The sequence below is a fragment of the Notechis scutatus genome, chromosome 2 (assembly GCF_049901735.1).
Source record: "Notechis scutatus isolate UNSWTSFEM ecotype Mainland chromosome 2, rNotScu1.2, whole genome shotgun sequence".
NCBI classification, from domain to species: Eukaryota; Metazoa; Chordata; class Lepidosauria; order Squamata; family Elapidae; genus Notechis; species Notechis scutatus.
In genome coordinates, this window is record NC_142010.1 from 171,279,751 (window position 1) to 171,307,465 (window position 27,715).

Here is a 27,715-nt window from a genome sequence, read left to right on the forward strand (position 1 = left end):
TTCTCTTGAACTGTTCTTCTGAACTTTGTACTTCCTTGTATTTTTCTGTGTAAAGCCTTTTTTTTTTAAAAAAAACTTATAGTTGTTAAATGTGGTGTCTGCAGATAATGGGAGACTCTTCCAGCTGGTTAGCTTCTACACAAGTTCCTCATTGTGCTCTTATGACAGGCAAATGTTTAACCAAATGTTTGCTTTATGAGTTGCTAGTTCTGCTGGAATTAGAAACAGCCTTGGAATTACCCCTGCAATCTCAGTTCAACAGAAGGATTAAGAAAAGAACATGACACAAAGGAGACGGAGAGACCATATTGTTTCCTGGGGTTGCCTATAGAATTGAATACATTTTAACACTTCTCAGCATGGCCATTATACCTTCTCTGGAAACATGGTAAGTTTTGAATACGAGAGATACAACCATGAGATCTGCTGAACACACAATGCTATGTGGCAGGGTGGTGGTGGAGAGGAAGGCATTTTTTTCAGGGAATATCATATGAGAAAATTAAAGGGGATGCTTAATTCTTAACCCCTTATTTTCTTTTGTGGCTTTCCTCCCCTTGAAATGAACCCAGGGCAGATGCATCTGGCCAATTGCAGAGGAACTATTTGACTTGAACCCCAGGCTTGAAGCAGACTCGATAACTAAGGGTAGTTTTAAGCACCGATTGCTCTCCGCTGCTTCTTCTATAGAAATCTTTCTCCATCACTTCCATGACTTAGAAGGCACTAGTTTGCTGGTAGCATCTAGTGTACGGTGCTTGCCAGAGATGTAAGGGACTGTCTATATTTTAAATTGCTTGACATATTATTTGAAGGATATTGTAGCTTTTGCACAATATTCCCATAATAATGCTTGATTTTCAATAAAAAGCACATTCATTTTCCATTTCAAAAAGTTTAGCATATTTGAACAATACAGTAATTGAAAAGACCTTCCTAATCCTCTTCTGTAATTTATGACTACTGCAAGTTCCATCCATCTTTGCCCTGCACTCCATCCCTGCTTGATCCCCTCCCCACTAAACATACTTTTGCTCATGATTGATTGCAATTTATCTCTCTTGTTCAATTTTGACACAATACCCTAACTAGAGTGCAAGAGTAATCCTACTGAAGAAAGTTGTTCCCATCCTGTCCTATCTGCTGTGCTTTGTTATTGAAGGTATGATGTTAGGAGCTTCACTAATGAATGGGAGGAGGAACCAGTTTGAACATCCAAGTCAATTCTGCTCAGAAAGAGATGGCTATGGGGACATGAGAGATAGTGGTGGATACCTCTCTAGAGACCATCTTGGGGGTTTCTTTATTCTCTTGGAGGGCAGGGCCTGAATTCTACCTACTAAGTTGTGTATTGTCCTTAAATGTAACGGTGGATGATGTCTTATCATTAAGGCTAAAGAAAGATTTAGTTATAGATATAGTTGACTTCCTTATGGGAAATGGGAGGGACACATCCTCTTGCTTGTGGCTTCAGACTGAATGGAAAGGGCATGGCCATTTCCTCTGAATATGGTTAATAAGATTATTTCATGGGCATAGTTCATGGAAACACTGGTGGCCGATGAGAGAACGTTGGACCCAGTCTGTGTTCAACCTGCTGCTCAGCTGAGAAGTTCAGGAAGTGTCCTTGGTGAACCTCTTGAGTTTCAGGCTAATCCATTTGCAGGGTAGTTCTTGTAGTGCAAAAGAGAACGACTTCCTCGTGATAACTCTGACTCCCCTGGAAAGAGGAAAGAAAAAGTAGGTAGGTAGGTAGGTAGATACACAGAACTATTATCCAATGGTGTTTTCATGTTCAGAAACTTGGAATACTGCATAGATTAGGATTCAGATAGTCCTGACATTCACAGTTAAGCCCAAAATTTCCATTGTTAAGCAAGAAAATTGTGAAGTGAGTTTTGCCCCATTTTACCACCTACCTTGCCACAGTTGTTAAGTGAATCAAGGCAGTCAAGTTAGTAACATGGGTGTTAAGTGAATCTGATTTCCCCATTAATTTTGCTTGTCAGAAGGTTGCAAAAGAAAATCACATGACACCCCCCCCCCCCCAGGACCCTGCAGTCATACATGCCAGTTGCCAAGTGGTTGAATTTTGATCATGTGACCCTAAGGATGTGAAAAACAGGCATATGTCACTTTTTTCAATGCCATTATAATTTTGAACTGTCACTAAATGAATGGTTGAAAGCTGAGGACCAACTCTAGATGGTATATTTGTGTAGATTGCAATCCCACTAGAATCTACAAGTATAGAGTTTTGCAATGAGGGGTTTTCTAGCCCTACCAGGTGATATAAAAGCTGAGCTCTTTTGCCTATAAGTTACCCACTGTATTATTGTGCTTTGGCAGTTTCTCCTAACTTGATACAGAAGTTGAATCAAGAAAACTTAGACTGCACACATACTTAGAATTGCATTTCTTTATTTGTCCCACAAAGGCATTCCCCATTTTTTCCATTGGAAACTACAGTATTATTTAATCTACAGTATGTAACTTTCAATTAAATATGTTGTTTGCATTTGTGTATTCTATGCAGTCAGTTCCCAAATGAAACCTATAATGAAACCTGTACAAGTCTAACAGACCTGGAGCCTGTTTTACATTATTCACTTCTTCCCTCAGTAAGTAAAACTATAAATAACTTACCATAATTGTGAGCCACATTCCTGGACTTCTTGCAACCCATGGATTTTCTTTCCTTCTTTTGTAGATTGCCATAATTGTGGTGCTGTCTTGTTTTGAAAAGAGATCCAGGAGAAATGTAATTGATGAAAAATGCCATCTCCTCAACAGGCGGTGTGGGGTTGTTGTGTAAGTCTGCAAAATTATTTTGCTTCAGTCTTCTTCTTTACCTCCTCCTTTACTGCTTCAGTTGTTGAGGGAGATACAAAATTCTGGCTCTTGTTCTTTTGGTGGCCTCAACCATTGTTAATTTATGTTGTTGTAGTGTGTCTTTGATACTGTGTCTCTCCATCTTCTTCTGGGTCTGCCTCGTGTTCTTTGACCTTATCTTCTTTTTATGTATGCTTTGTTGTACGATACAGAATCCTACAACATCCTCTCCAGGTGAGCAAACTTCTTTATTTGCTGTTTTTGAATGCAAGTTTAAGATTGGTTCTATGCCATTGCTTTCTCTTATGGTCTCATTTGTCATTTGCTTCAGTACCTGCATAATTATAGCATACTTTGGGCTAGAGAGTAGAAGCTCAGGCAGCCTTTAGACCAGTGGTCCCCAACCTTTTTGTACCAGGACCGGTTTCAAGCAGAAAATTTTTGCAAGGACCGGGGGAGAGAAGAGAAGGAGGCTTTGCTCTCGCTGCTCCACCAGCCCAGGAAGAAACTGCTTCAAAGAAGCGGGGGCTTTTCCTGTCGCCGCAGCTATTCCGAGCGCCGTTTCTCCCCCACCCCCACCCTGCCCGCCCCCACAGCGCTGCGCGCCAATCCACAGTGTCCCGTTCTGCCTGCCTGCCTGCCTGCCTTAGTTTCTGGTTGTTTGGGAGCAGCTTCGCTTAGAATAATAACTATTCACCTCTTTTACTCAGCCGAAGCTGTTCCGATTCAACCATTAACGAAGGCAGGCAGGCAGGCAGAACGGAGCACTGGGTTGAACCCGCGCGCGGGGCAGGCGGGCGGACGGGGTGGGGTGGGGAGAAACGGGTGCTTCGGAGGTGCTGCGGCGACAGGAAAGCCCCCTGCTTCTTTGAAGCAGTTTCTTCGCAGGCTGGTGGAGGAGCGAGAGAGCGACTGAGAGAGCTGACCCAGAGAGAAGGACAGGCTTCGGTTTCCTCCCTCCCTCCTTCTTTCATTTGTGTCCTTGATCCCGATCCCAGCAGCATTCACCGAAGGTGAAGAAAGCCGCCATTTTTAAAAAAAAATTCTTTGCAGCCTGGTAGAGAGTGCTCCACGGCCCGGTACCGGTCCGCGGCCCGATGGTTGGGGACCCCTGCTTTAGACTATAGACAATTACTAATTCTGAGTTAGAAGAATATAAGAGGAATTGCCTTGCTATTCCTGGAACATAAAGCTACCTAGAATCTCAAGGAATATAAAATACTGTATATAGATTTTGGTCAATCAATCAATCAGTTAATCAATTAATCAATCAATCCCTACTGAGATCAACCAGTCTAGTCAAGTAGATGCTGCAAATATCTAAAATTGGTGGCCAACTGGAGAAAGTCCCCTTGCCTAATACTGCATCTTGTTCTACTGTCAAATGCTTCATCCCATGTAGACATTCTTCCTATGCCTAAATGAAAATTTAAACATGCAGTTTTAATATCTTTTTCTCCCCACAGACCATTAGATTTAATGGGAGTATGCAGCAGTCGTTGGGCAATGGGTTTTGCCTTTGGAGCTACAGCTAACAAAGTCATGATACTGTTTGCAGATGGTTATTTCCCTCTGCGAGTTCTGCCACAATGGATTAAAGGTGAAAAATCCTATTAGAACATTTTAGCCTAAAACCTAAATTACTGGTACTTCCCCTTCAGATTCTGATCCATCCTCATCTCTGTGATGTAATTTACAAACAGGTGTTGGGAATAAGGTAAGGAAACAGCCAAAATGTGGAAATTCTCTCTCCAACATAAAAGATACAGCATGGTGGCTAGGTTAACCTGGGGCTACATTTAAATGTCTCATAAGGCACAGTTAACCTACAACTTTTCTGTGTCACATTCATCTTTACTCCTGATTCATCATCAATTTATTCTGCATTACCTTTGGAGATCTATTTAAGCAATATTTTCGTTTAAATGCAGTTGCTGAATATTTGCAATTCAGTAAGAGGACAGCTGGCAAACTTCTCCCAGATCAATATTCTTGAACTATTATTACATTTAGATATTATGCAAATCACTCTGAAAAGTGAAAATTCTAGCTAGAACTAGAAAATTTAAACCCAATTTAAGCACTCTGTTGTGCCAGTGTATTTTTAATTCTGGTACTAGAAATGTCCTTAATAATGAAGAAAAACAGATACTTCAAACTCTGGGTTTCAAGCTAAATACCTAGCAGTTTGCAACTTAACAACTGCAATAATTTGTTTAACAACTGTGGGGAAAAAAGGTCATAAATGGGACATAATTCATTTACCAACTGTCTTGTTTAGCAACAGAAATGTTGGGCTCAACTGTAATCAAGGACTATCCGTAATGCTTAGATGGGTGCTTCTAAATTGGGTCTAGAACAAGGGTCGCCAACCTTCTGGACCTCAGGGACCACCAAATGCATAATTTTAGATCCCAGAGACCACTAACCGGTTCTGTGGGCATGGCCTAATTTGTGGGTGTGGCTTGGTGGTCATGTGACTGGCTGGGCATGGCTTGTATGTAAATATTATAAATATTTATATAAATATTGATCTTTTTTATAAAAAAGGAACAACTTTTACCCAAAACCAGGCAAAGCAGGCAGGTTGAGTTGCTCACAGAATCATTCAGTGATCTATCTATCTGCCATCGGCTAGCTCAGTCTCTCAAATTTGCTTGCCGTGAGTCTGTACTGAATTTGCTTGCAAGCAAACCTTCAGTCCTAAGTCCTAAGCTGTGCTGAGCCGAAGATCTAAAGATTAGCTAGAAAGCAAGAAATCCAACCATTTCCTGCTTCTTAGCTAATCTAAATCTCCCGGCACAGCAGAACAGATGATGGTTGGAAAAAGGAAAAATAGCAATTCAGCAGGCAAGTTTACCAGGTAAGGAGTAAGTGGGCGGGAAGGGTTCCTGTGGGCCATGTGGGCTGCGCAGCCTGGATTAATTGCTTTGGAGAGGTGCTCTGGGGGTGAGATTTCTCTGCGGCCCACCAAAATTTTCTCACAGCCCACCGGTTGGCGACCGCTGGTCTAGAGTTAGGTTAAACCAACCTGGTCCCTGCAGATTTGTTGAGAATGCAGCCATTTTCACTATGAATTCTGGAGTTTGCCATCCAGTTTAGCTGTGACAATCATCAGTGCCAGCACCAGGAAATGAGTTTCCTATCTTCTATAGCCAAAGCCCACATTTTATTATTGAGCTATTGGCTCTTCCTTAAGACTGGACCTTAATGCATTTACGCCTGTCCATTATCTTCCCATTACAGGGATTTCATTATCCGTTTTCTATCTTTTTACAGCCCTTGCTATTCTGATCGGTGCCACAGAGGTGGGCCTTTCCTCCTATCCGTTCTTTGCTTGTCTTTCAACACCCATGCAGATTGTGGGGGCCACCCTGGGATTCCTTTACACAGCAGCTTGGTGAGCATCCTGAGAAATTGGCTTGATTAGTGCAAAAAATGATGAGCACCAGAAGGGGGGGTTGTGGGAGAACCTTATAAAATGTCTGCCCACCGCTCACATATACAGTATTTCCAGGAAGGGAATATGTTCAAATAGTTAAAAGAGTTTTCATTACTGTTCAGATCTACTAGCCCAGCCTTATCATAGAAGGCTATCCCAGTTTCTTTTCAAATTCAGTTGTTAATCATAAACAGTGCCAGTCAGTTCCCACCCTTTCTTCCTAAAATGGTTAGATTGCTTTTGAAGGGACACCACAGCTAACATGGGAATGCCATAGTTTGCTCAGTTCCTGTATTGTCACTCTAGGCAGATATCCATATGCTGAACATTGCAGTTAAAAAAATAAATTGTTTTAAATGCTTTATGGATAGTAGAAGACATGACCTGACAAGGGAACAAGAGGAAGACTGAGCACTGAGAATGAGACAGTGTAAACACCCGAGAAATATGGAAAAGAATTCTGAATGAAAGAATGTTTAGAGAAATGGATTGCCTGAGCCCCAGAGGTGGTATTCAGCAGGTTCTGACCAGTTTTGGAGAACCGGTAGCAGAAATTTTGAGTAGTTTGGAGAACCGGCAAATACCACCTCTGACTGGCCCCGCCCCCATCTATTCTCTGCCTCCCGAGTCCCAGCTGATTGGGCGGGTCTTCTTTTGTTGCCCTGCACAGGAGAACGGAGCTGGAAAGCAGGTTAGTGGGGTGGGGAGGTAATGGAGATTTTGTAGTACCCTTCCCTTGTTACACCTACCAAGCCAAGTCATGTCCACAGAACCGGTACTAAAAAATTTTTGAATCCCACCACTGCGGAGCCCTCTGAGAACCTAGGTGAAAAATCCCTGAATAAACAAGACAGAGGTATGAGGAAGTCTCTGTGGCACAGGCCATATAATAAACGAGGCTGAAATACAGCTGGGAAGCTTGTGCTTCCGTGTTTTTACAAGGCAAGCCCATATGGTTTGTTTATAATGTGACTGCAGAAAATTGAGTAAAGCAGAGGATCACAGATAAGTTAAGTATGTGTGGGAGTGTGACTGCTCATTACCGAGGCTGTGAGGCAGCTCTGTACATAGCCTTAGCTTTATACATTTTCCTGCCATTTTCAAGCAACTAAAAGCTCCTTCTCTCTTCTTCTTGTCCACAAGTCAAGGCAGAAAAGACCTGTTGTGTTCTCTTGTTATCTCTGAGAGGAACTTTAGATCTAGCAGCAATCTCAGATTTTCTCATAAACCAGGGGTCCCCAAACTTGGCAACTTTAAGACTTGTGGACTTCAACTAAGCTATGCTGGCTGGAGAGTTCTGGGAGTTGAAGTCCACAAGTCTTAAAGTTTCCAAGTTTGGGGACCCCTGTCATAAACAAATAAACACCTAGCAAACAATGAGTGTCACACTAGATGTTTTGTCACACATTTGCTAGATTCTCTAGTTTGGTCCTATGCCTTGCCTTACATTCAGCTCACAGAGGAAACAGTTTAAAAATCAGTTTTATTCCAGAAAATTGTAGCAGTTCCAATTTTAAAATCAGTTTTATTCCGGAAAATTGAAATCTACACCAAAAATTCCTGAATGTTTCCAGACTGAGGCCAACTGGAAAAGAAAAGCCTAGGGAAAAAAAACAGGAGAAATGACAACTTGATGGACAGGTGTCAGTCTGTTTGAAAGCAGGATGATGGCGTATCCTGGCTATGGAGTGGGAGGAGTTTAGGGGGCCAGGGTAGGGAAGGGGATAGATGGATGAATAGATGGACAGTTAGACAGACAGGAAGATAGAAAAAGATCACCACAATAAAATGCTGCATAACAATGAGCAGTTATAACTTATGGCCACACACTTACTGTATTGTGAGTTTGCATACCCATTATAGCAAAAGTTGGTGACACACTGAAAGCCCAAGTTGATAATCTTGGTTATCAAATAGGTAATGGGATACTGGGAGCTGTAATCCCACTTTAGGCATGAAAGCCAGCTGGGTGATCTTGAGCCAGTCATTCTCTCTCAGCCAACCCACTTCACAGGGTTGTTGTTGTGGGGAAAGTAGGAGGAGGAACATGGGCTGGATATGTTTGCTGTTTTGAGTTATTTGTAAAAATAATAGGTGGATGCAAATAAATAAAATAAATAAAAATAAAATCAATCTACTTGTACTTTTTATACTCATTTCAGTCATATGAACCTTATACCTGTTTATCACACAGCATATAGATTTGAATTGCTTCTAATTAAAGTCCCTTCTACCGATCTTGTGAAAACCACTGAAACAGGGGTGTGTTTGTGTGTGTCTGTGTGTGTGTGCCATGAATCCAATAGCATTCATTGAACAGGTACTGTTACACACCTCATTGGGGCAAGCTATGTAGAAAGAAACAGGTAACTGGTGAGTACAGAAGACCACACCAGCCTGAAACAACCAAGGTATAGCTGTCTGTTTATGCTGGATGGCGAAGAATAAGACATTTTCCCATCCCTTGAGTCTGCCATGAGCGGTGATGAAATAAGGAAAATTACCTCAGAATACCTTAACCTTATTCATGAGCCATGAGATGAAGGCAAGGAAACGTCGTGAAAACACAAGAACAACAACAAAAGATGTTGGCAGGACATATTTGTAGGAATTCTCCCTCTGATTATGTTTTAGTAGCAGGACTAAAACATAAAACAAGGACTATCTGCCTTGCACCAGTTCCTTGGGCTTCCGTAGACCCAGCCCCTGATTCATTACCCTGCGGGCTTCCTTCCTTGAAGGGAAATACCCAACTCTTTTGCATTGCAGCATGTGAGTAACATAATGCTTTATTTCCCTTTCATTGGGAGATGCAGTTGTAACTAGTTGCTGAGCAACATTCTTTGAGAGATGCTCTGAGGAGTAGAGAGTTTCTATAGCATCGCTTTTCTTTTGTATGTCCAGTGAGACGTATTTTCCCATGTCATTCTTGTAGCCCGTCTCTGCAGTTTTGTCTTTTTCTTTGCATTGTTTACTCTTTCTTTCTATTTTTTATCCCTTTTCTTAGTTTGTATTAATTTTTGCTATTGCAATTCCAAGCTTTAATACAATTTTTTTTTTTAAAAAAGTACCAGATAGGAGACTGACAGGAAACACCACAGCTGTAGAGGAGATGGTGTAGGGAGTGAAAGTCCCACCTCCCTCAGAAATAGAAAACAGGAGAAAGCACTAGGAGTCAAGCTCACATCAAAAGAGCTTTGATGTACTTTTTATGTGCATTGAAAACAAAAATAAATTTCATAATGATAAATAGATCACAGAATACACTCTTAATGCTGGGATGATCTGCTTTTTTAGGAGAGAATATTTGTAGCTCAGTGTTGAACTGTGAGTCCTTGGGGCTCTCTGAGGTTGGTTGTTTTCTTGCAGATGTTTCATTACCAAACTAGATAACGCCATCAGTGCTAGTAGGGAATGAGGTTTGCTATCGTTTTACATTCTAGTGGTGTGCCCTGTCGGGGTTGATGGTTCCTTGATTGGCCTGTTGTTTACTATTAGCTTCTTCAGCAGTTCCTTGATTGGAGTATTGTTTGCTTCTTGATTGTTAATCTAATGCAGGGGTGTCAAACTCGCGTTGTCACGGTGGCATGCCATGTGACGTAATGGGACATTCCCCCCCTTTGCTAAACCGGGCATGGGCATGGCCAGCCTGTGACGCATCCGGCTCATGGGCCGTGAGTTTGACAGCCCTGGTCTAATGTTAATCTTGATGTTAATTTGGGTGTTGATTGCTGGTGAGGAGATGTTTTGGCCTTTTTGATTTGGTTTTTAAAAAAATATTTAAAATAGATATTAAGTTGTATTAGTATTAAGAATTCTCATACTTTGCATTGCCTAAGAATAGACTGGTATGAGGATAACTCTTAAGAAATCTCCTCCCCTCCCCCAATTATCCTATGCTAGAGGAAATTGGAGGCTGAGTCTAATTTCTGAGTAGTTCAAATAAATACATTCCTAAATCACCCCAGAAATGAGTCTGTAGCTTTAGACCTTCAGTATAAGGTGTTCTCAGATTCAGAGAAATGAAATTTCTTTTTAGTAAGAGAACCGTGGGGTATCTTACAAGTCATTCCTCCATGAATGTTTTCTCCTTGGAAGGCAGAAACAAAAGGGATTTCTTTCTTTTCCAGTTAAAAAGCATGGAGCAACAAATTAGAAGAAAGTAAAAATAGTTTTTAATCGATTCAGATGTAGCAGAAACAGGTAATTAGACATTGTTCACTTTAATAATATAGTAGACTAGAAGGCGCATCTCTTTGCAATGAAACTACAAGTAGAAATAAGGGGAAATGAGTTTTGGAGCAGGGAAATTGTTATACCACTGTTTGGTTGATTATTGCTACATAGACCCTTGATATGGCATCGAAATAATAATAGGGGGAAAAAATCAAACCAATCAAACTTGTTTGGATTATAAATATGTTCAAAATACTGTGACTTTTATAAAAAAGGGTTATCAGCACAGAAATTTGGATGTTAGAAGGCAGCAGAGATGGAGTAAATTCTTAATACTTTACTTCCATCTAATGACAGTTTAGATTTTTGCAGTCCAGATCTACTAGTTTACTAATTTCACCATGCCACAGTATGGCATGGCAGGTGTGGCATAATGTGTATAATTTAAGGCAAAATTACAGGAAATGTTAAAAATGATGGGAATTACATCAAAATATAGAAGGTGGAGATCCCTCAATGATTTGTTGCAGGTGACCATGGATGGATTATGGGACTATTGAATTCCCGCCTGCACAATTACTTCAGTGAATAAAATCTCTGGAAGCTTTATGTTTTGTACAGGATGCGTTAGAGATAATTTTTGAGGAATGGCATCTCTATTAAGTGATGAAGGGAGATTGGTATCAAGTGATTGCAGATTATCTGCTTGGATAATTCTCCACCCTCCTCAGATTTCATCTGACAGATCAGTGCTAATGGTGGATGCAAATTACTGTAACTTCTTAACATGTAATAGCAAATGAAGCTCAGCAAATTCTTTACACTTTATGATCCATGGATATTAAACATTTAGCTCTTTGTCTTTTGAAGAACAGGCCAGAACTGGAATAGACTTTACTCTCACTTTAACACAAAGGCTATTTTTGGTGACTGTGAATCCATTTCCGACAATTGGAAAAATCCTGCCATTAATTCCTTCTAAAAAGAGAATGCTGGAAAACGTGAAAACAATTACAGAGGAATTAATTTAAGTTTGGACCAAATTCTGATAGAAAAGATACAAAAGATCAAACTAACGTTTGGGAGCCATAGAATTGCTTTAAGTTGGTCAAAGCTGCACAGTTCAGGATTTGATGTTCAACGTGTCCTTGAGATTAAATAAGAACATTTATGGTATATTAGTTGATACAAAGAAGCCATGTGATAAAACAAATAGGCTTGAATCATGAAACGTTTTGTGAAAAAATGGATACAATGGAAGTAAATCATGTATGAGAATGAATGGGATACTTAGTGAATAGTTTAACACTGAGCAGAAAACGCTCTGGGGAAGTTAGATACATGTTGATTATGGATGTGACTGTGCATGCATTTTTGTATTTGAACAATGTCACATTGATGACTCAGAACCCAGATGATTTGCAGTAAATGTTAGACACATTGTAAAATGAAACAAGAAATGTGGTTCTAACATTTTCCTCACTGATCGCATCTGACAGGCAAAATACAGAATAGTGTTATATGTGAATTAAAAAAGAGATTTTACTCTGTGTATTTTAATAATCTGTTTATCAAAATGGGGAAACAGAAAAAAATGTAAGACGTGCAAACGAGAGTAGAAAAGTAGTGCACAATTTATGGTGTGTTGCTTGTGTGAAAGATATGAAAAGTTATTTATTTGTTTTCACAGCATTTTTTTTACAAACTCTCACAAGACTCAGCCAGACAATGACCATGTTTAAGGACATGCTTCTGCTAATTTTATCATGTAGAATTGAGAGTTGGATATATTAAGAAAAACCTAAAATTGGATACAGTGGGAATACGAATGAAAGAAGAGAAAAAAAGAAAAAAAAAAAAAAAAAAAAAAAAGAAGAGAAAAAAAAGAAAAAAAAAGTAATTTGTGTGTTTTAAAAATTAATAAAACAAGTTTTATAAAACTTGTTTTATAAAAAAAAAAAAAAGAGGGGTGTGATTAAAGGAAAGATAGAATCATGAATGAAGAATGCTGAATAAATGTGGAGTGAATACAAAAGTAAATGATCAATGCAACAAATGCATGGAGGTGGTTTGGTCACATAGATGGAATGGAGGATGATCATTCAAATGTACCGAAAAAGAATGAATGAGTTGAAAAGAAAGTCAAGAAAAAGTCTGAATGTTCTATTCTGAGAAGCTGATTAATTCTTAATCTTATCACATGATTGGTGCTGGTCAGTTTTTATGGCTATAGAAACAAAATTCTGAAGAAACATGTGATTAGATCTAATTTCAGGACTTCGATTTCCTAAGCTATGCTTCACAACTGAAGTTCTTCCTTTTATTTGTTTGTTTGTTTGTTTGTTTTGGCAGGTTTGTAATTACGGCTATGCACATTGGACAGTGCCCACATGGAGAAGTTAGTATGTACCTATTTAATAACAGTGCAAAATGTGGATCTCTCTCTCTCTTTCTCTTCCTCCCTCCCTCCCTCCCCCTTCCTCTCTCATCTATCATAATTGTGAAACACCTATAAATATTCATCCTGGACATCTTACAAGTCAGCTACCTCCATCTTTCATGTACATTAGTTTACAATTCCTATCAGCCACAACATTGACATGGGCAATGATGATATTGTCTTCCTTTCCTTCAATGGGAACCATAACTGAACTTTTGCTGAGAGCATCCAGTTGAAAAAGATATGTCAGGCCGTCAACTCTACTTACCTAAAAGGAAGATGACCAACCCAAGAGGAAAGATTAAAGAGGATTAGGAAACAAAATATCTACTTCCATTGTATTCTTGGGAAAACCTAAGATGAATTTTCTACAATTCAATTCAAATCAAATATGATTTATATGTTTGGAAATAGAAGCATTCTTTATGCCATTTTGAGATTCAGGAGCAAAGGTGGCACATGAAATAAATAGGAAACAAAGATGGCTTGAAGCAAGAGAAAGTTCAATGCTCAGATGTGCCTGAGTTTCCATGATGAGTTTGTAAGCAAAATGGGATTCATATTTGGGATTTCTTATTGTATGATTCTTTGTATTAATTGAAAGGCCTCTAACCTTTCTGGGACAATGGGTATAATTTGAAGAGCAAGCTTATAAGATGGTGACCATGGCATCTGTACCAATCATAAAACACCCATGTATCAGTAGGCAAACAAGGCCATTTCTATCATTGTCGTGTCTAAGAATGCCACTGGGGTCTAAATATGACCCAGAAGGTGAAACAAAGCTTACCGGTCATCAATTCCTATTCATCCCTAATAGGATCATCCCTATGATATTGGGGGCCAAAATCTTAGTCATTGTTGCTACAATAGCTAGTTGCTACAACAGCTAGTTGTAAAGCTGGTTGACATCCAAGAAGAGAGTGTAAAATTTGGCACCGTTTGTACAGAATCAGTTTACAATATGGATACATACGTGAGCTAGCATATAGTATATATATAAAAAAGTAAAGGAGTCCCTGCGGATTTTATTTCACTAGTCATTGCCAACTAAAGGAGGTAGTGATCATCTCTGTTTGAAGACCACTGAGCTTTAAATGTCGAAGACATTTCCACCGTCATGTGGCTAGCATGACGTCATTAATCTTCCCAACAGAATGGTACCTATTTATCTACTTGCATTTGCAGGCTTTCGAATTGCTAGGTTGGCAGGAGCTGGGGTGAGGACAGAAACTCACTCTGTTGCATGGGTCTCGGGTCTCGAACCTGGGCTGACCGCTTTCCAGCCGACAATTCCAGCTTGTCTTAACTGCTGAGACACCATGCTGCTGATAAATAATATAGCAGCTACAAATGTTGCTGCAGTAGTTGTTAATCTTTTCCTTTAAACCAGTTTTTTTTTTCCTTTTAACCAGCTATTTTTCTTGCTTCTCAACTGCAAAGAGAGGAAAACTGAGCAAAATATTTTATGTCCCGTTAAAGCAAACACTTTTAACTTCCATATTCAGGGTTTTCTTTTTGAGGACCCTGGAGAATACTTAGAAATGGCTACTTCCTGGGTCTTTTTTTTATACTTCTGGTGATGTAATGGCTCCTGCCCACTTGCTTTTCTTCACTTGTTTCTCACGTACACCATCATGCTGGGTCCTTCCTTCTTTTATGGGGGAAAAAAAGGGAGATGCGAGCAAGTACTGTCATGTCACTTTTTAAGATGCCGCTGTGCAGCTCCAGATGAGGCCAGGACAAAGATGTAAAAAAAAATCTCAGGGATACTAGTTTGTAGCATTTCCAGCTAACACCCACAACAGGGAAAGCCCTTTTTTTTGTCAAGCCAACATGGTTTAGGCGTGTTTCAAGTTGGCAGCTGCAAAGCCACTTTGCTGGCAGACAAAGTGAGGGCAGAAGGGCAGCCATTCAGCTGAGCTCCAGATTGATTCAGAGCCCACAGGCCAACTGAACATTCAAAGTGTTAATGCTGAGGGCTCAGGAGAAAGAGAGATGTGGGCAGCTTTTGTTGAATGGCAACATATGAAGGGCTAATCATTAGGATTCTACCTGGCATAGAAATGATTCATTGTAACTGTTAGGAATAACAAGGTTACCTAACTTAGTTTGAGTAAAATAATATATATAAACTATGATAGTAAGTTTAAGTGTGTGTCACTTTAAACTGCAAAGCATGTAATTTTGGGTGCGGTTGTAAAACCGCCATAAGAGAGAGCAAGAGAACCTACTTGCTTGCTGGATTGCTGGATTGATGGTTTGCTAACTGCGTATTCCCTGCTGCTGAGTTTTTGAACGTCGAAGGAAGAAAGGAGGTTTGACTTTTTTATATCTCTACTGCGAGAAGATATATTACTGGATTGATATTTGTAAGTTTACTGACCTCTTTTTCAACACTGGACTTTGCAACTGAATAATCCCCGAATGGACTGACCTATTGAATGATATATGGACTGTTTGACTATGCTAAAACTCTTACTGGAATAAACTATTTAACTAGCACAGTGTATCTGTTTTACTGAGTGTAAGCTACAAAAAACGTTTATCTCACATATTTGCCTGCCTGACTGACTGCCGTGCACATTCTGCTAGGGTGTATCCCTAACAGTAACACCAGCAGATAACAGTTTTACTTTCCTCTGTACAGATCCTGGGGTATTATGAGAAGATCATTTTCTATTGGCCTTCCTTGGTCTGCCAGCTTTTCCTGCTAGGGAAATTCACCCATATGTTGATAAAAGCGTCATGGGCCCAGTTCCAGACAGGCCTTCCAACGGTGAGTATTCCTGGAGTATTTCTTCCATTTTAGGCTTTAAAATGACCAAGAAAAAAATCTTTATTCTCCTTGTGACACTTAGATTTCAGCTTAAGGTTGCCTATTAGTGTCAAAATAGATTAACATAAATTTCTTTCCATACCATTTGTAATTGTCAATGTAAAGGTTAAAAAGGGGGTTTTAACCTCCTTTTCTCTCTCCTTCGCTGCTTAATGATCTTCTTTCAGAAGTATCCCTCTAGGTACTTTTAGATTCAGGGTACCTTGTTTTGATGTTCTCTGTTGTTTAGCCCGGTCTGTCCTGCTTTCCTCTTTGTCTTCCTCCTGCACAATCTTATCCAGTCGGGTTCTTCTTTGAGGTGGCCATTTCTGACTACCGCTGCAACCGCCTTCGGGGAAGGGAGTTTAGACCAGCCAAGGAGGAGAGATGCGGCTCCCCTCCACTCAGCTAGCAACCTCCCCACTCTTCACCATCTCTATGGGGTGGCTTCAGCCCCGAATCCAAAGGATCGGGGCGTTCCAGCGGCGAGCACAGATCGAAACCGTGCTTGATCGCGGATTTCAGTCTGTCGCTGAAGAGACCCAAACCGGAAACCCCGCAGGAGTATTCTGTGTCCTCCAGATGTTGCCCAATATCCTCACAATGCCCAATCTAATGTCCAACACCTCTAATAGCTGGAGCTGTTGGACATTAAAATTCAGGATCTGGAATGCCGTAGAGATCCATCCCTATTTTAGGGGATCTTTTTGACTTATTTCCAGTTCATCCATCTAATTCTGAGAAAAGAAGATGGACAATCTTATCAACAGCCACAACATTTTCTTAATCCAATATTTTTAAGATTTGGGTTTCCCTTATATATAATATGTGAAAACTGAATACTATACAAGTATAGTATAACCTCAGCAACCACTTGTTGTTATGAACAAGTGGTACTTATGACTGGTTCTCAAAGTTCCAGCCATCACAGTACCTCTGTGGTCACATGGTCTCTATTTGTGACCTTCCCTGCCTTTATTTTCTTGCAAAACCATTCCTGGAGAAATGGGAGGCTATAGTTCAGGGGTGGGGAACTATGGGCCCCTTCATGACTTGTGGACTTCAACTCCCAGAATTCCTGGGATACTGGCTCAGGAATTCTGGGAGTTGAAGTCCACAAGTCATAAAGGGGCTCATAGTTCCCCACCTCTCCTGTAGTTGGTGACTTTGCAGGCACTGGCACCCGTCATTGCTTCCATCTCTCACTGCTATACACAAATATGTTGTGGAAGTGAAGGTAGTTTCAAGATATTTTCAAAATACTTTGGATAAATGACATACTTTTATCTTCACCCTAAAGATAATTAAATATTGGACGTTCCTGTAATTCTATATCCATTTTCTTGGAAAAGTGATGGCAGATAGCTTTTTCAAAGTCTTTAAAATGTTTTACGTGCTCCTAGATGTAGCAATATCAAAAAGAGATGCACAATTTTATAGAATGGTTGGACACACACACACACACACACACACATTCACTCACTTATCTCCCTGACCCAGACTCCTCAAAATATTCCTGATTCTAACTTGTGATCCCTCCAAAGTTACTCGGAGATCATATTTGTTTGTCTATTTATTCATGTCTTTATTAAATTTATTTGTCATCCATCTCACCACAGGAGGCTCTGGACTGCTTACAACAATAAAGACGATGAAACAGATAATTCTAATAACAGTAACAATAACAACAACAATAATAATAATAACAACACAGATTATAATTAAAGATGAGGAGGGATGGAGTAGGATGCATGATGCATGGGGAGAAGGATTTTTTTCTCCTGGTCCATCAGCCACTTTTAGCATGATACTTCCCTGTTCCTTATTTCTAACCATTTCTGACTTTTGAAAGGTGTAAAGTCCTAAAACAATAAATAATTTTATTTTTCCTTCCCTGCAGGAGAACATTACTTTATTGGAAACCCATCATGCTCAATATGTCCAACAATTGTTGAGGAAACCTCCAGTGCAGTGAGGACACTCATTTTGTTTGAGGAATGTTTCTTAGGATATCATATATATATATACCATATATTCTTTATTTTTAGGGACAGTTCCCTCAATAATCCACATTTTGTTTTCTGGGGAACCCCTTCCTAGCTTACATGAAGATAAAGGGAGGGAGGGAGGAAGAGCATTCAGTGTTGCAAGATTATGTTACAGAGATAGTCCTTGACTCATGACCACAATTTGGACCAGAATTTCCATGGCCAAGCAAAGTGGTTTTAAGTGTGAGTTGCACCTAATTTTATGACCATTCCTCCCATGGTTATTTCGTGAATCACTACAGTTATGTGAATCATGTGATTGTTCATTTCCTCTAGTGGTGGGATTCAGCCAGTTCACACCAGTTTGGGAGAACCGGTTATTAACTTTCTGAGCAGTTTGGTGAACTGGTTGTTGGAAGACATCATTAGGGCAGAGAACTGGTTGTTAAACTCTTTGAATCCCACCACCGGTTTCCTCCCTTGGCTTGGTTTGTTGGAAGCTGGCTGGGAAGGCTGCAAATGGGCGGTCACTACAACCATTGTAAATACACACCAGCACCCACATTTTGATCACATAGCTGTGGGGGTGCTGGGCTGATCCCAAGGGCGAGGACTGGTTATAAGTCTTTTTTTTTTCCCAGAACTGATGTAATTTCGAACAGTCATTAAATGAATAGTTGTAACAAGTTGAGGACTACCTGTACGATAGCTTTATAGTAAAATAATACTGCCCTGCGTGTTTTTGGTTTTGGTCTACTTTAAAGGGCTGACAGTAAATAATCTCAAGCAATGACCTATCCATTGATGCGGGGATAGACTCTTAGACATAATTGGCATTGTTTTCATTTGGGACATAGTAACATAGTCCTATGACGATATTAGTCACAAATAACTAGCTCAATGGTGCTCTTAATATCTAGTTCTGAAAGGAATTGGCAGGATGAGATTAAGTCAGGTGATGCCCTAGTCTTAGTTCAATAATGCTGCCCTTTGGACCTTTCATTGCTGAACCAACCAATTATGAAGACTCAAAATTTAAACCTTAGTTACTCACCATGTCAAAGATAGGTTTTTTTAAAACTATCTTGAGTAAAGTTGAATAGGGCAGTTAAGGAGAAGATGAAAAGTATGAGTCAAATCATATGTGGCAGTGAAAGAGTTAAGGGCATGATGGTAAGGGGGGGGGAACTCAGGGGTGCCCATTCCCTCAGTGCCCTAAGCACGTGTTTCTCTTGTTCAAGGGTTAATCCACGCCTGGGAATTGGTAATCCATTGGGGTATCTTGATTCGTGCCAATGAAGTCCCTTTGCCTTTATTGTGGTCCCCTGAATGGTGGCATCCTAGCTACCATTTCTTAGAACAGGGCTTCCTAAACATGGCAACTTTAAGACACATGGACTTCAACTCCCAGAATTCCCCAGCCGTGGGAGTTGAAGTCCACATGTCTTAAAAGTTGGGAAACCTTGCCCTAGAAAGAGAAAATAGCTTGAACTGACTGACAGTCAATCTAATGTAGTATGAGTGGATAAAGGCAGGTGGTATTGAAGAAGGCTGCTTTTTGATTAAGGGTGAAAGAAGACAAAAAAGTGCATGATGGCAAGGAAGACTTGTCCTCTTTTTCTTGTTACCCATCTCCTCCAAGCTGTCCATATTGTCTTCCTTAAAAACAGGAAGCCCCAGAAATCTTGGATCCAGCAGCACATCTATGAATGGGATCCTTACTTTCAGTTTCCCAGCCGAATGATCTGTACAACGGTGCTTGCCATCATTTGCCTTTACATGGTAAGCCAAAGAGTTGTGGGTCATATATAACATGCTGAACTGGGAAACTGTGGGTGTTTCCAATTTTATTTCACTAAACTCAAGGCATTCTGGGTATCAGCTGCTGTTTGCAATCCAAAGAATAGACATTGGATTATAGAATCTTAGGTGTAGAGCCCTGTCTGTCTTCTGTATGCTGGGAACAAAAAATGCTTTATTCCAAATTACTTAAGACATATTGAAATAGCATTGTTGCAGTCATCCTTCTTCTCGTGCCTCACAAACAAAAGTATAGAAATATTCATGTAAAGTGCTATTCTCCAATATTCTGTGTAACATCTTCCTACCCAAATTGTGAAGAAATTATCTGGTTTGCAGGAGCAGCCCAATTTAATGAGACTGCTGAGGGCACGTGAATTATGTTTTGTTATATCTGTTTATGAAAAGAGAGAAGGTTAAATTCTCAAGAGTCCTGCTCTATAGCACTGGCCTTAATATTATTCTCATACTGTAAGAAAGAGCTCTATAAAACCTTTATTTTTGTTATACTCAGAGATATTAGCCGTTTGATTCATGTTTTTCTATATAAAATATACACCTTGGAGTTATGGTTTAAGTTGCATGTCTGCTTGTAGACCTGCCAACAATATCTCTAAATCAGTATAAAGTATGTGAGAAAAGCTTTGAGAAACAGGGTGAAGAGATGCTGCATAACTCTCATCAGCATAATGGACAGAGAAAGAGTATCAGAAGGAATCCTCCCTCATTTCTCAGGTTTAAGAGGAAGACAACAGAAGATCTGCATTTTTGAGACTTACAAGATTGGTGTTAACCTTCCCTGACAGATTAGACGGGAAACATAGCCAGGTGAGATCATTTTACTTTACTATAAGGTTACATTAACAGAATCTTGCAAATCTGAAAGTACAAATCTCCCACCATTTCCTTTACATCCTGAGAAGTTTTGGGGAGTGGATCCTTTCTGAACTTTTTCCTCTGTTTAGGTAGCATTTTTTTTGGCCCATTTCTTTCTTACACACCTTTACAGTCACTAAATAACTGCTTCTCTCTTTCTCTTCCAGTTTGCTGTGATTGAGTATTATGTTTACAAGCTTGTTTCATGTACACTGGTGATTTTGATATCAAATTATGAGAAGCTTCTAGTTTCCAGCAATGTATCAGATATCCAACCTTTAAAAGAATTCATTGAAGTCACGGAAGGTATAGTCACGAGAGTATCAGACTTTTAAATTAATCCTGGGTTGATTACATATGCAAATACTGGCCACAGAATGAATATTGGTGATTGCTTTTTGAATCTTGTTTTATGGATTTTGCATCCAAATTTGAAAAAAAATGCAATGGTTAAGTTTTTAAATGTGATTTTTAATCAAAATGTTAACTGTGAAGTCTTTAAAGTTTAATTAAAAAAAAAATGATTAGAAAATTATTTCCCATTCCTTATGCTAAGAAGACATACTACTGTCAAGGAAACATAGGTATTGTCCATAATGGTTGCCTTTTCATTTGTACATCAGTTTAACTTCTGAGTTGGAAAAACAACTGAGATGTAACAGGACAAGGATAGACGAAATTACTCTAAAGTTTATTATATTCCCCCCCGCCACGCTTGTGCTTGGCTGAGTATGGAAACATAACTGGCACTTGATTATGGGGATTGTGAACAAAATAAATCACCAAAACTGCTTCTCTCTAGGCGTGTGGATCTTCACTGTTGGCTCTGCTTCTCTCACAAGTGTCAGCTACGTGTTCCATATCCTCGCCTGTTATAGGTATGCCTTGATTTTCTTCCTAAGTTTGTGATCCTCTACTGTTCACAGACCAGGGTTCTTCTTTTAAAACATATGGTTTAAAGGAGTTCTGAAATTCTACCTCAAAAATGTGCATTAATGCCTTTTTTTTTTTTAGAAAACATATCAAGAGGCTACGAGCAGGACAGAAGGAATTTCTTCCCAAGTTATTTAGTAAAGTTTCATCTTCACAAAGCGCGGTGAGTTCTTAGTTTTCTCTAATCCTGGTTAACTTCTTCATATCCAACTGATTTTTTAAGCAAAATCCTTTTTTGTAGCCTTTCAATCAGAATTCTTTCAAACACTCTTCTACCCACACTTAATACACTATTTCCCCTGCAGTTTTTGTATTTGGTCTTGCTAGTTTCACTTTGTGTTGGAGGACAATGGCAGCATTCTTCTAATTATCAGGTTCATATTCAGATTTCAAGAATAGCTTGCATTTTAAGGTGAGAGTAAAATCTATTCCACTGTTGACCTTCAAAGAACAAAGAGATTGGAAATAAATGTTTAATATCCACCCATCATAAAGTCTAAAGAATTTGCTGAGTTTTACTTACAATCATATATTTAAGAGTACGGTCATTGGCATCCACAGGTTGCATTGGTGTGTTGGATAAAATTTGGACTGGGTAGGAATCCCATCGCTTGATAACAACCTTCTCCAATCACTTAATGGAAATCTGCCTAAAAAAATTATGCATATTGCGCATGCGCCAGACAGCTTCCTCCTGATTTTTCCTACTATAGGTAATTGTGTAGACAGAGATTCAACAGCTTTGTAATCCATTCATATACATTTCCAGAAGATACAGTTGAGGTACTTCAGCCTTCCATATATTGAAAGATTTCCTGTTGCTAAATGTTTACTACTGTAGCTTAAACTACTCTATATGTGCTATTCTTAAGGGTAATGGCACAGTGAGATTTACACTAGAGCTACCCAGATCTGTAGAAATCTGGACAAGCTTTAAATGGAAGCAAACACTTTTTCTGTATCTCTGCTGACAGTTAGTAGTGGTTTGAATTTTGCAGCCCTAAACAAACTCCTTCCTGAACTAATTCTACTTATTTGTTACTCTGGGATGTTTCTTTTTAATCCTTATCAATTCTCAGTAAGCACATGGAATTCCAAGTTTGGAAGTAATCAGAATTTATGTATCAGTTTTAACTGGTAATTATTTTTTTTTGTCAATAAGGGTCTGCATGAGAGACATACCTGATCATATGTTGAGGCTTATTCTTTGTGTTTGTGCACTTCTATGATAGGAAAGGAGAAACAGATAAGTTCTGTAAGTTCTGATAGCTTTGTTTTTTGTTTTTACATCATATTTGGTACTTAAAAGGCACACTATGGTCCTTTGAATAAGAACCATGCATTTTTATTTCAGTTAAAATCAATGCAATTTCAACTGGTTAATTAATTAATTAATTAGTTGGCAAAATGCCTATATAAATATCTGTCCTTTTTGTTTTCACATTAACAGGGAGCAATCGCAAGATATTCTGGTTGGCAAATTGCCTATCTAGTTTGGGGTATGTATGCTACATCATTTTCCCTAGCAGCGTAGAGTGCCCTCACATGGCCTTTCCAATTGGTTGCTTATGCTTTCTTTTCTAGGTTATCTGGTCATCCACATCATGCAGTGCCTCTTCGGAGTGATGCTCATTTATGGTTTGGTGTTGCCCGTAAAGCACGGTCAAGGGATAGAAATGGCTAAAAGTTTAGGAACGGGCATGTAAGTGCCTTTGATTTTGCTAGGGTGGCCAGAAAACATGTCCCTTATTGTCTGGTGGAGCACATGGAGAGGCTAGTTCTGTGGTAAGGGGTCTCTGGGGCATAAATATGGGGCCCTTGGGGTATGTAGATATTCTAATTCTGGGGATCGAATACACAGGTTCAAAACTTGGACTTCCCAGTTTACATATGAATATTTTTATCAGTTAGCTCAAATCTAGTGCCAATTTTTAAAATATACAGGTACTCCTTGACTTACAACAGATCAAAGTTACAACAGCACTGAAAAAAGTGACTTATGACTGTTTTTCACATGACCTTTGCAGCATCCCCTTAGTCACGTGATCAACATTCAGAAGCTTAACAACTGACTTGTATTTTTGACGGTTGCAGTGTCCCAGAGTCACCTGATCCCCTTTTGCACCCTTCTGACAAGCAAAATCAACGGGGAAGCCAGGTTCACTTAACAACCATGTGACAAACTTAACGACCTCAGTGATTTACTTAATAACTGTGGCAAGAAAAATCATAAAATGGGGCAAAGCTCAACCGATTTCTTACTTAGCAATATAAATTCTGGGCTCAATTATGGTCGTAAGTTGAGGACTACCTGTATTCATGAAATGAATATTAGAGGACAACTCCACCCGGCTGCACCCTTGTTTATGACTTACCTGTGAGGTCCTCAACTTTTCAATGTTTTAAGATATTTATCTGGAAGGAGGCCTAGACTTAGCGGTAGATGTACCTTTGATCTGAGCAATTGGAATTTAAAAAAGAAAAAAATGTGTGTGTGTTTGTGTGTGTGCGTATTTATTAGATTTTATTCGGTCTTTACTTTGGTCATCTCTGCTTTGGCCATCTCCCTCTTTCAGGTAAAATATATAAAATAAAGAGCTATAGGTACATAAAACATATCTTGTTTCATCTCGGGTGTAGACTTCTACAGCTACAGCTTATTTGTGCCTTCTCCCCTTCAGCTTGACCATTGCCATTGTCATAGGGTTCATCGTGTTTCAGATTACAACCGCCAGACGATTTTTTCTCCAGCCTAAGATTTTGCAAGAGGACAAGGAAAAGCCTTTGGCTCTTAATAACAGGCAAGTTCCCCTTAATTAGGCCTCAATTCTTTATTTTTATGAACGATACTTACTTCATTTCTAAAACTGAAGGAAACTTCATGAGGTAAATTGAGTATGTTGTTGCACCAAGCGATCATTTAAAACCAAATATTTTAGGTATAAATTACATTCACATTTTATTTGGAGCTACCCCAAATTATATAGCAGCACATTCCAGAGAATATCTTTTGCACGTCTAATAAGAACGATCCCCTGAAACGCTTCCTAATTAAATTAACAATTAACATATAATTAAAAAAATAATCATCCGAAGAGGCAGCGACCGCTTGACAGATTTCCACAGCCAGGTCCTCAGTCATGAATCAACATGAATCTCTCTCCAATGGTCATTTATTTGTAATTTCAGAAAAGCGTTCCATAATTTCAATTACTTCCTGTTCTTCTCTAACGTGATGCTGGGCCTGAGCGCCTGTCTCTTCCGACTGATGTGCAGCGTTGTTTTGGGAGCCTGGCTGATTGCTCGGATTGATAGGACCATCATGCCTAAAGGCTACGAAGCGGCTGACATGGGTAAGGGCAGGGGTGCGATTCAACTGGTGTAACAACCGGTTCAATGAGTGTGCGCTTTGTGTGCAGAACATTTGCTAATGGCCTGCTCCTGCAATCCCTGTGTGTTAATAAACAGCTGATGTGCAGTAATCCGCTGTGCCGCGTGAATCAGCTGAATTTGAAAACCAGGATATAAAGCACAGACTACAGCTGGGGCAGCAGGGTGGGCTCAACAGCTGATCGTTGGAGTGAACCAGTTCTCCCCCAGCTGATCCCCAGAGCTACCAATCCACCTGAACCGGGCCGAACCAGTAGAATCCTACCCCTGGGTAAGGGCCGGAGTTTCTCAGGGAGAAACTGGGAATTCCTTTGAATATCCCTGAAGGGAAAAGCAAGCAAACCAGGAAATTGGTTTAGGTTGTGTCCTTTCCTCAGTTTAACACATATCTTCCCTGAATAAAGTATTATTCAATTTATGAGGTATAGTTAATTTAACTACAGATAGTCCTGAACATATAATCATTCATTTTGTGACCGTTCAAAGTTACAATGGAGCTGAAAGAAGTGACTTACAACCGGGCCTCACACTTAATGACCCTCGCAGAATCCTCATTGTCGCATGATCAAAATTTGGATGCTTGGCAACCAGCATATATTCATGATTAACAGTTATGTGAACCACCCTTTATGATCTTCCCAGCTGGTTTCTGACAAGCAAAATCAATGGGGGAAGCCGGATTCCTTTAACGGCTCAATGACCTCCTTAAAAACGGTGGTGATTTGTTTAACAACCATGGCAAAAAAAAAAAAAGTCATAAAATTGTGCGTGGCTCACTTAACAACCATTTTGTTGGAAATTCTGGTTCCAATTGTGGTTGAAGGGTGAGGATTACCTATTGGGCTGAAAGCTAAGAATAGTCTGTAAATTTCGACTCCCAAGTAAGTTATTGTTAATTAGGAAGGTGTTTTGAGACTAGGCCATATTTTGGGCCTCCATATTTCCCTGCCATTTTTTTTTCTTACCACAAATCTATGTAGGAAGGGATGACCACTGCATAAAGCCATTTGATAAAGCCACTAAAACTTGAATAGACCAGGAGGTGTTATTCCGAGAGTTCACAGATGAAAGGGCCTCCCACATTTTGGGGCCAATGGCAGATTACAGCCTAGCCCAGCCATATAAGTATAGTTGAACGCATATCTCCTTATCCAAATCAGATCTCTAAACCAAACTTGGAGAACATAATCTGATCCAAAGGCAGGGTTTCTTTGCAGAATCTTCCATGGTATCATAATCCCTTAATCAATCACCCACAGTTGTTCCCACAGATATGATTGGCTCCTGTGAAGAGATTACAGCAGGGGTATCCAGCCTTAGCAACTTTAAGACTTGTGGACTTCAATCCCAAAATTCTGGGAATTGAAGTCCACAAGTCTTAAATTTGCTAAGACCCCCTGGCTTGCAAGGAATTCTTCCAACATTCTTTCTTGTAGTTAGTTACTGCTGTCACTTGAAACTCTTCCTTATTGGGTATGTCTTCATGTCCTGACTCTATGAGACTTACATTCACCCATTCTGATGTTCCCTTTTGGGAAGAGGGTAGAGATTGAGTGAAGCATCAGGAAAACTATACTAACAGCTATAGCCTTTCACTGGGAAAACAATTGAGTAGCTCTTGAGGGAGATGGGTGAATCTCATGGAAAGCACATAAGTTACCCAACCTCATTGCCTGGAATTTACATCTTCACTAAAGAGTGTATCAGATTGTCTATATAGCTAATTGCAATCTTCTAGAAGCGCCATCAGATCCCATTTGCAGCTGAATTTTCCTCCCAAGTAAAGGGATTGCTATTTCCTTGCAGGATACAAGACATGGATCGGGATGCTTTTTATGGACCATTATCACACCAATCCTATTCTACTTTGCTTTGGCCACCACCTTGCAGCCAAATGTATAGAGAACCAGCAGCAAAGAAACTCATATTCCTGTCACATTGATCAATCAACAGGTAAACCCTGCTGTGGTTTGATCCATGTTTTGTTTATGTTGCAGTAGAGGAAGGAGATAGGAGAATATTGGGTTTTGAAAATTAACAAATAAGATTATAGACAATGACAGAAAGCGTTGCATTTATTATATATCCCAAAGATTAGGAAATCCATGCTGCATTCAAACAACATAGTAGATGGGGAAGGGGGAATGATGGGACTGGCAATGCTTGTCTCATTTCACACCTGAAACTAGCAGAAGGGTCCCTTAAATGCTCCCTCTGTGACCTGAGCCAAGAAAATAGAGGGTTTGGGACAACAGAGTGGCATTTTCTGACTGGTGATCTCCAGAGCTGTTGGACATCAGTTTCCATTCTCTGAGGTTTGAGGCCCTTGTGCATCTGATAAGGGCCAGGCTAGAAATATCTGGAGAGTGCTGATAAGTTTTCCTAGTTAGGTGGGTGAAGTCAGACTCCAGTGTGCCTTTGGGCATTGCTAAAGAATCCCTAGAATACTGGAAATTAAACACTCATCCTTTCTCATTTAGATTTTAGGGTGTCCAAGAAGGCCAGGACAAGATGGCTGCTGCTTTACACTCTTCTAAAGAACCCCTGCCTCTCTGCACACAGGAAGCCGAAATGAGGGCCCCTGCTTTGTTTTATCTGAATGGGGCTGAAGAGTTTCAGATGTGCAGAACAGAAGACAGAACATTTCATGTTCTTTGCATATGATTACCTAGTAGTCAGCATACGGTGATGAAGAAATCTTGAAGGATGTTCGTTATGGATATTTCTATGTATTGAAACCCATTTCCAGTTGATTTGGATTCAGACAGATAAGATTGCTTCTGTGGCAGGCCACTTTCCTTTGGAATATTCAGGCTCCAGTCCTTTCATTTCAGTTATTACATGAGAAGGCAGAGGCCATGAACATAACAATTTGGAATAGGATGTAAAGGGATAAGTTGTTTTATTATTGTTTTTAAATTTCATTGCAAACTGTTTTCAAAGGTTTTCTGGAATGTGGATTACAAATGCTTCAGTTAAATGAGAAAGGAAGCGCATGAATAAACATATTAGCTATGGAA

At 39.7% G+C, this 27,715-nt stretch overlaps 1 protein-coding gene across 1 annotated transcript; it reads left to right on the forward strand.

The window, feature by feature from the left end:
• The first annotated feature begins 205 nt into the window (after positions 1 to 205).
• Positions 206 to 27,715, forward strand: LOC113415448 (stimulated by retinoic acid gene 6 protein-like). The gene is made up of 18 exons (XM_026672857.2): positions 206 to 388; positions 2,537 to 2,621; positions 2,711 to 2,811; positions 4,299 to 4,432; positions 6,112 to 6,232; positions 12,803 to 12,848; positions 15,541 to 15,669; positions 17,609 to 17,679; positions 19,367 to 19,478; positions 20,540 to 20,678; positions 21,175 to 21,250; positions 21,387 to 21,468; positions 22,756 to 22,804; positions 22,890 to 23,007; positions 23,987 to 24,106; positions 24,495 to 24,658; positions 26,502 to 26,648; positions 27,176 to 27,715. Exons 1-18 carry the CDS (start codon positions 360 to 362, stop codon positions 27,268 to 27,270), a joined length of 1,818 nt encoding a protein of 605 aa, XP_026528642.2. The 5' UTR covers positions 206 to 359; the 3' UTR covers positions 27,271 to 27,715.

Coding starts and splice junctions, on each gene's coding strand:
- LOC113415448 (XM_026672857.2), top strand. CDS start 360: ATGGCCATTATACCTTCTCTGGAAACATG. Junction 22,805..22,889: donor AATTGCCTATCTAGTTTGGG/GTATGTATGCTA, acceptor TTTCTTTTCTAG/GTTATCTGGTCATCCACATC. Junction 24,659..26,501: donor CTACGAAGCGGCTGACATGG/GTAAGGGCAGGG, acceptor ATTTCCTTGCAG/GATACAAGACATGGATCGGG.